General features: G+C 42.1%; 1 protein-coding gene across 1 annotated transcript; it reads right to left on the bottom strand.

Moving 5' to 3' along the window:
- Positions 1 to 3,580: 3,580 nt before the first annotated feature.
- LOC310933089 (growth hormone secretagogue receptor type 1) lies at positions 3,581 to 7,645 on the bottom strand (the record flags this gene model as incomplete). Its single annotated transcript, XM_083896511.1, has 6 exons — positions 3,581 to 3,763; positions 4,166 to 4,272; positions 4,613 to 4,814; positions 5,217 to 5,483; positions 7,238 to 7,413; positions 7,510 to 7,645. The coding sequence occupies 6 exons, from the start codon at positions 7,643 to 7,645 to the stop codon at positions 3,581 to 3,583; spliced, it is 1,071 nt and encodes a 356-aa protein (XP_083752637.1).
- Positions 7,646 to 8,979: the final 1,334 nt, after the last annotated feature.

Raw genomic sequence — 8,979 nt, 5'->3', positions numbered from 1 at the left:
GATGCACTTTGACAGTGAGCTGACTTTCTTCTCAAAAAGTATCTCGAAATTAATTGAAATTTACCATCATAATAGCAGGCATCGGCCTGAACAAGGATCTGTTGAAAATATTTGCAAACCTCTTAAGGAATAATTTTAATTAATTTTTGAAATTCAGGAAATCATCCATTTGCCCTGATGCACTTTGACAGTGAGCTGACTTTCTTCTCAAAAACAAAAAGTATCTCGGAATGACTTGAAATTTACCATCAAAATAGTCGGCATCGCCCTGAACAAGGATCCATTGAAAATGAAAAACCAGTTCCTCACAAATGAAGCTGTTCCTCATCAGGACCAGGCCTCGGTCTCCATGAGGACTATTTTGTCCTGGAATGACTCTCAGTGTGTCCTGCTCACTCCATGTTGAGTGATCAGTCAGGATCATGTTTGCTGAGAGACTCTTTTTGGTGAACATCTGCTCTACATAGTGTTATTATGATGAATAATGTTACTGTGATTGATTCACTTTACACAAAGACTGTGGAGGTGGATGGGAGCGATATTAGAATTATTGGCTAACGTGGAAATGGATTGATTGGCGTTATCGTGTTCGATTTCAAACGAACACAGCTGTATCAACAAACGGGAAAGAAAGACAAGGAAACACACTGGTGAGTGATTGATGAAAAGGTGACGGGAGATACGACGCTGTTTTATACATAAACACTACGATCATGATCCAGGACACTCAATGTGTGGGTGTAACACAAGGTTATCTGGGGATTCCAGTCGTGTGTTTTAATTTAAAAAAAAAAAAAATTTAAAGAGAAAAAATACAAATTTTAATCCCCCTTTTTATATATAAAAAAGGGTAATATAATGAGAATTTCAATTTTTCCCCCGTTTTTATATGAAAATTGGATATAAAATGAAATAAAATGTGAATTTCTATTTTCCCCCTTTTTATATATATAAAAATGGGATATAAAATGTGAATTTCTTTTCCCCCTTTTTTATATAAAAATTGGATATAAAATGAAATAAAATATGAAGTTCTTTTTTTTCCCCCTTTAAAAAAAAAAAAAAAAGGGATATAAAATTAAATGAGATGTCAATCTTTTTTTTTTTTTTTTTAAAGGGAAAACATTCAAATAAAATGTGACTTTCTATTCAAAACAACACAGGAGCATCCTTCTAATGTTTGGGCCAGAGCGCCATCTTGTGGTTCTTCTGCACACATACAGTACAGTAGAGGATTACAGCAGCTCCCACTGCACTCCAGGCTAAGCACTTCTAGGCAAGAAAAGCCTGAAGCCAAATGAATAAATGGAACAAATAGAAAAACATATGACATAATAATATTGTACAGTAACAACAGCAACTACAATATGAGCCGTCATGTCAATCAATCAAAAATGTGACACTGTAGTAGCAAATGGAGGATACATTTATGATAGTACTCTAAACAGAGCAGATATATATATATATATATATATATTTTTTATTTTAAACATTCACTTTCACATCAAATATTTACATGTTTTTTACAGCATTACAAAAAAATCAACACCACCGACATAACAAAAGATAGCTCAGAAAATAGCTTGGATAAACAACAACAACAACAAATCAAATTGCGTCCCAGCCCCGAGGCCGTGTCACCTTCAGGAAATGTGCTCTCAAGTGTTTCTCTGCTGACAGACGGAGACGCTGAAAACATATCACCTCCACTTCAGAGAGGTGAACCTCGACGAGAGGCGTTTATCTCCTCGGTGTGTGACACGGGCCGCACCTGTAATGTAATCTCTGCTATATCAAAGACACACATCAGGCACCGTACGAAACGCCATGAATCAAAGCAATGGTCCTGTGTGCGGCGCGAGCGTGTGCACACAGAGGTGTTGTTTAGAAATAAAAGCTGTGGATAGAAATATATATACATTCGTACATACATAAATATGTTATGATTTGTATTTAATGGAAGTGAATTTTGAAAAAATGAGGTGAAAAATAACCTTTAACCTTTCCGCTTAACTGCTGTTAAAGGTGCAGTGCGTAAGATTTATGAGGTAGACATTGAATAAACGACTCATGAGTTTGTTTGAGTACATAATGTATGTAAATTATTTGTTTTTTGTAGCCTAAGAATAAGCTTTTTTACGTTAACTCTAGGCAAGGCCCTTGCTTTACGGAGTTTCTACGGCAGCCTGAATGGACAAACAGCACATACAGACCTGCAGTCACATGTATCTACGCTTCTTAAAGGTGCATTATGTAATAAATCTAAAGCAACTGGCCATAAAATCCTCCTAATATGTCACAGAGACGCAGGAATAATGTTCATATAACAAACTGAACTCACCAACAACAACAGCACAGACAAAATATTTGCATAAAAAAAAAAAATTTGTGGACCGCAAACCATGTTTATGTTTTGAAATCATGTTTTGGCATGTGGCGCCACCTACCGCCGTCTACCAATCATTGCAGTCAGTAGAGTCTCAGCTGCCGAGCAACCACGGGTTGCCAGTTACGTCAGAAAACGAAACCTAAAAGACCTCGGTATTTTGAATTTGAGTGTAGTAACCGTTTTTGGCCAAATTCTTACATATGGCACCTTTAATAATTAGATGTATTCAAGTTTTACTAGATGTGTAAAGCTAAAAGAGAAGGAGCCAAATAGAAATGTGTTTTCAAGGTCCACGTTTAGCTTGATAAGTGCGGTACTAATCAGTGAGTCAGTGGAGAAAGACATATTATCACATGGGCTGAATACAACTGCATGGTGGGCTGGGGGTGGCGCGCGGGCCATGAGTTTGACACTTGTGAATTTTGATGCAAAAGCCTAGAAAGAAAGCAAAGAAAAACCACATTCTTTCTGAAACGCGAACGTTACCTTTCTTTGAAAAACACACCTGTGGGACCTCACACTAACAAGAAAACCTCTGATATTGCATTTGACGTTGAACTCCAACAGCGTTGGTTCAGTAACGTTATTACAAGTAGCGACTTTAGGAGTTTGACGACATTGCTTTTTAAATGGATCACATAACTCTTTTGATCGTGTGTTATTAAAGGCGCCATATGTAAGAATGTGGCCAAAAAGGGTTACTACATTCAAATTCAAAATACCTTGGTCTTTAAGGTTTCGTTTTCTGACGTAACTGGCAACCCGTGGTTGCTCGGCAGCTGAGACTCTACTGACTGCAATGATTGGTAGACGGCGGTAGGTGGCGCCACATGCCAAAACATGATTTCAAAACATAAACATGATTTGCAGTCTGCAAAATATTTTTTTTAATGCAGATATTTTGTCTGTACTGTTGTTGTTGGTGAGTTCAGTTTGTTATATGAACATTATTCCTGCGTCTCTGTGACATATTAGGAGGATTTTATGGCCAGTTGATTTAGATTTATTACATAATGCACCTTTAAGTACCGGAACCAATCAGACCAGTGAACAACAAAGTTAGCATTTAAAAAAAAAAAGGCTACTAAAGAACAGGAAAACAAGTCCTGCATTTTTATTGGCATTCTGCGGTCACAGTCTTTGCAGCATCGCGTCCAATGCTGTACAATTTTTTGCATGCCGCGTTCATCCTCACAGCGCGGTCGTCGAGCTTTGCGCGCCGAGCGTCTTGCGTATTCGCCGGGACTGCGTCTGACAGTGCGTTTGTACGAGGCTGTGCACGGCGTGTCTGTACCGGGCGGACATCAGGTTGTAGAGCAGAGGGTTGACGGCGGCGCTGAGGTAGTAGAGGACCGAGGACACCAGATTGAAATACTGAGACAGATAGTATAAAAAATAGAGTTGTGCGTCTTCGTCGTCAATGTGTGTGTCGTGGTTGTGTGGGTCAGCGTCGGCGAGCGTGTCGTTCTGTGAGTTTGCGCAGCCTTTTTGCGCGTCGAGCGTCGTAGCGTTGTGCGATGTACTCTCTGGGTTTTTGCGGCGCGACGCAACGCGCGGGCGCAAGTGTTCGCGTGCGCTCGCGCTGTCAGAGCGCGCTTTGGTTTCCGTGTCTACATCACCGGTCCCGCCGCAGGTGCCGCACCGTACGTCGCCTGTACGTGTGGTCATTTGTCCACTTGTCTGGGAGAGACTCTGCGGCTGGGTGTCTGAGCTCGGAGGACCAGGATCAGGACCAGGAAGTGTGTTCATGTCTTGTGATTGTGAGCTCGCGTCCACGTAAGACGTTTCCTGTCTTTCAGTGCCCGAGCCCAGAGAAAGAGAGAATATGGTCCGACCGACGTGGAAGGGCAGCCAGCACAGGACAAACGCCAAGACAATCACTCCTGAAGGAGGTGAAGAGACGCGAGGGGAACATGGGAAGCAGATGTTAGATTGGGTAATACATGAGCCATTTCAGACCTGGTAATAATCCTCAGTGATCAGAGTTCACACCTGACATCCAAATGCATCCTGGAGGCATCTCCTGTGACCTCATTACGGTCAGATCTGATGTCAGGTGAGAAGGTGTCCTCCAGGACGGAGGTAACTACCAGGTCTGAAAGGGATCTGAAAGCTAATGACTTATTTAAAGAAGGAAACAGACAACGTCCATAGGCCCAACGTTGTCTATTTTCCGCTTCAAACATGTCTAAGCATATGAAAACATCACACATGTGCGCTCACCGAGCATTTTGACAGTGTGCCGGTGACTCTGGTCTTTGCGGCTGCTTTGCGGACGCAGCCACAGCGTTCGTCCGATCAGGCTGTAGACCAGCCCCAGGATGCAGAGCGGTACCAGGAAGTACAGGTTGGAGAGGATCATCATGGCGGACAGCAGGCCAGACGAGACGGCGTAGTGCGTGCAGCGACACTCTCTCATGTCCCACTCTCCTCCCACGCCAACATCCACTTCCTCCTCCTCCTCCTCGCCTCCTCCCTCGTCCTCTTTCATTTTATTTTGCTGCATTCTGTCATCTTCCATCTTCCGTCCGTCTTCTTCACCTCCTCTTGTATCTACCTGATTCCCGTCTCCTCTTTCTCCTCCGTCTCCTTGTTTCCTGTCATCTGATTCTAGAATCTCCACCTTTCTCTCCCCTTCTTCTTTGAATAACTTCTCTCTTTCACCCAATCCTATTGTCTCTTTCTCTTCCCACTGTAAACCCTCCAGCCCGCCACCCATCAATCTCAAGTGTCCATTCCCTCTTTCGCCTCCACCCATCACAAACGCACCCTTTTCTCCTTCCCTGCCTGTCCACCCTGCGTCCTCCCTCCATCCTCCAAACCCTACATCCTCTCCCCCAACTTCCTCCACTCCAACCATGATCAACACTGGTGCTGCGCTAACGGCCGCGCCCAGCCAGAGGCAGCCAATGAGAGCCCTGGTTCTGCGCCGCGTCACCAAAGTCTTGGCTGCGATTGGCCAGCACACTGCCACGTACCTTTCAAGAGAGAGGAAGGTGATGTGGAGAATGGTGCAGAAGGTGCAGCACTCAGAGAGGAACATGGTCAGTTTACAGGCAATGTCTCCCAACAGCCAGGGTCTGGGCCTCCAGAGCTGAGAGAGATGGAACAATGGTTTGGTTACTTCATTCTGACTCATGGAAACACCAACCATCAATCAACCAACCAATACACTAACCAATCAACCCACCAACATATCATCCACCCAACCTACAAACTAACCAACACAGCTACCAAACAAACAACCAACCAACCATCACCTAACTAGCCAACATACCATGCAATCAACCATCCAACCAACCAAAACACCAACTAACAAACCAATCAACCATCAATCCAAACATCAAACCAACCAATTACCTAACCAATCAACCAACCAACACACTGTTAAAACAACCAACCAACACACCAACCAATAAACTAACCAATCAACCCACCAACATACCGTCCACCCAACCTACAAACTAACCAACACAGCTACCAACCAACCAACCAACCAACCATCACCTAACTAACCAACATGCCATGCAATCAACCAACCAACCAACCAACCAAAACACCAACTAACAAACCAATCAATCAACCATCCATCCATCAAACCAACCAACACACTAACCAATTAACTAACCAATCAACCAACCAACCAACACACTGTTAAAACAACCAACCAATAAACTAACCAATCAACCCACCAACATACCATCCACCCAACCTACAAACTAACCAACACAGCTACCAACCAACTAACCAATCACCTAACTAACCAACATGCCATGCAATCAACCATCCAACCACCCAACCAAAACACCAACTAACAAACCAATCAACCACCCATCCATCAAACCAACCAACACACCAACCAATTAACTAACCATTCAACCAACCAACACACTGTTAAAACAACCAACCAACACATCATCCACCCAACCCACAAACTAACCAACCAACAAACACAACAACTATCATCTAACCAACCAATCAATCAACCAACCAAAACACAAACTAACAAACCAATCAACCATCCATCCATCCAACCAACCAACACGCCAACCAATTAACTAACCAGTCTACCAACCAACACACTGTTAAAACAACCGACCAACCAACACATCATCCACCCAACCCACAAACTAACCAACACAGCAACCAACCAAACAAACACTATCAACAACTATCCTCTAACAACCAATCAATCAACACACCAAATAATCACCTAAACAACCAGCATCCAATCAACCATCCATCCAACCATCCAACCAACACACCAACCAACCAACCAACAGACCAGCACACCAACCAATCATCAAACCAACCAACATGCCATCCAACCGAACATCCATCCATCCAACCAACCGACCAACACACCATCCAACCAACCCAGCAACCAACCAACACACCAACTAACAAACCAATCAACCAACCATCCAACCAACCAACAGACCAACCAACCAAACTGTATTTGTATAGCACATTTTATACATGTAACACATATATGCCCCAAACGTCTATAGTAAAGTACCCAAGAGTTAAACATATCGCTAAAATAATAATAAATAGATAAATGAATAATAAATAAATAAAAAGAACTGTTAAAAAAACGTCTAAAAAGGTAAGTCTTGGTTGAGCTTTTCAAAAACATCAGATTTTCACATTCACATTGTTAAATAGGGTCAGATTTGATTAGCTCCATGTTCAGACTTATATAACCGTACCAAGCAATGCAGCAACAACTGTGGGTCTTCTTTTAAATCACCTCTTGAAACTAAAATAACGTGTAATACTGTAATCAGAAAAATGACAATATTACTTGACAATCCCTCTTGAGTTTTAGTAAAAATGTGAGTGTACCTTATATAGATCCAGAGGCAGCAGCAGGAGTATTAACAGATCGCTGACCGCCATGCTGCTCAGGTACAGGTAGGTGGAGCTCCTCATGTGTGGACGCAGCCAAACCACCAGAATTGTGAGTATATTTCCAAGGAGGCCGAAGAGCATCAGTGGTATGTAAATCACAGTCACGCACACTGGGAAAGAAGAAGAGCAGCGATTTGTTTACAATGGAAAAAGTTCTGTTATTTCTTTCATATTGTTGTTCCTGTTTACTTCAGTTTTTAACCTACCTAACTCAATTAGTCCAAACATAGGTTCCTCCCAGTGGCAGGCGTGGCTGGAGCAGTCTTCTGGGAGTCCCGACGAGAGGCCGCAGTTTCTATCTCCACAGCCACGGTCCATGTCGCCCGAATCCACAAAATCCATGGTGGCACAGGGTGGAGCTGGACATGGAAAGCATGAGGCAGGAGAAAGCAGCAGGGGGGGGGAGAGGTGTGTGTGTGTGTGTGTGTGTGTCCTGGGTTACTGAGGTGACGCACACGGATGGATTTCCTATGATGCTCGATCCCTCTGATGGGGATGGTCAGCGTGGATCAGTGCTGTGTGGTCGTGAACACAAGAAAACAGCATTTAAAAACAGTAAAATACATGTATTACACTACATTATATGCACATAATATAGGGACAAAAATCACATCTGACCCCCCCCTGGAGGAACACATATTCACTGTCAACACAGCTAAGGTGCATCTGCCACAAGTTTTTACTCATTTCCAGAGATAAATGTGTTATTCGATCATCAGACAGTGGAAAAAAAAAATTATAATAATAATAATAATAAAATTGACGATGCCAAAGTCACTTCCTTCAAAGAAAATAAAAGTCACTAGACTGCCCTACACCTATCTATCTTTAACTATATCATTTGTATGTCACTGACACTGACACTGACACTGACATCGCTTTTTAATGAAATGAAAACAATGGAGTCATTAGATGAGTATAAAAACATGCATGTGTACACACACATGGGAAATAAATCAAAACTAAAGATAAAATGATGCACTTACTGATTCAGGGGAGCTTCAGTGACGGGTGGATATCTCTTTCAGAGAAACACTTGCTTGCTTTGACTGTGTGTGTGTGTGTGTGTGTGTGTGTGTGTGTGTGTGTGTGTGTGTGTGTGTGTGTGTGTGTGTGTGTGTGTGTGTGTGTGTGTGTGTGCGTGTGTGTGTGTGTGTCTGTGTGTGTGTGTGTGTGTGTGTGTGTGTGTGTGTGTGTGTGTGTGTGTGTGCGTGTGTCACTCGCTCTCCCTCTCTCACTGGGTGTGAGATATTTAAAAAAAACATTACAAGAAAAAAACCTGCGTGTCTTTTTTTATATCATCAAATTGTTTAGTTGCTGTATACATTAATTTATTTGTAGCCTTAGTCTCTGTCATTATTATCATCATTATCAGTATCATTTCTCTATTATTATCACATTTGTTGATTGCTGAGTTTGGGATGAGGGCGTGAATATTTTAATTTTAATTTAATGTTTTTGTTGTTTGTGTGTAATGTTTCTATATTGAACAAAAGCAATAAATGAAAGGAATAAAAAAAACTAAACACTTTCATATCAAGGATTAGATTTGGATTAAACAGTAACCCTATTTATAATCAATAAACATAACACAGGCAGATGTTTACACACACACACACACACACACACACACACACACACACACACACACATACACACACACATATATATTCAGA

Source organism: Microchirus variegatus, assembly GCF_963457635.1.
Source record: "Microchirus variegatus genome assembly, chromosome: 10".
In the NCBI taxonomy this organism is placed as follows: domain Eukaryota; kingdom Metazoa; phylum Chordata; class Actinopteri; order Pleuronectiformes; family Soleidae; genus Microchirus; species Microchirus variegatus.
Note: the sequence above shows the minus strand (reverse complement) of the source record. Positions and strands in the feature narration are given on the sequence as shown.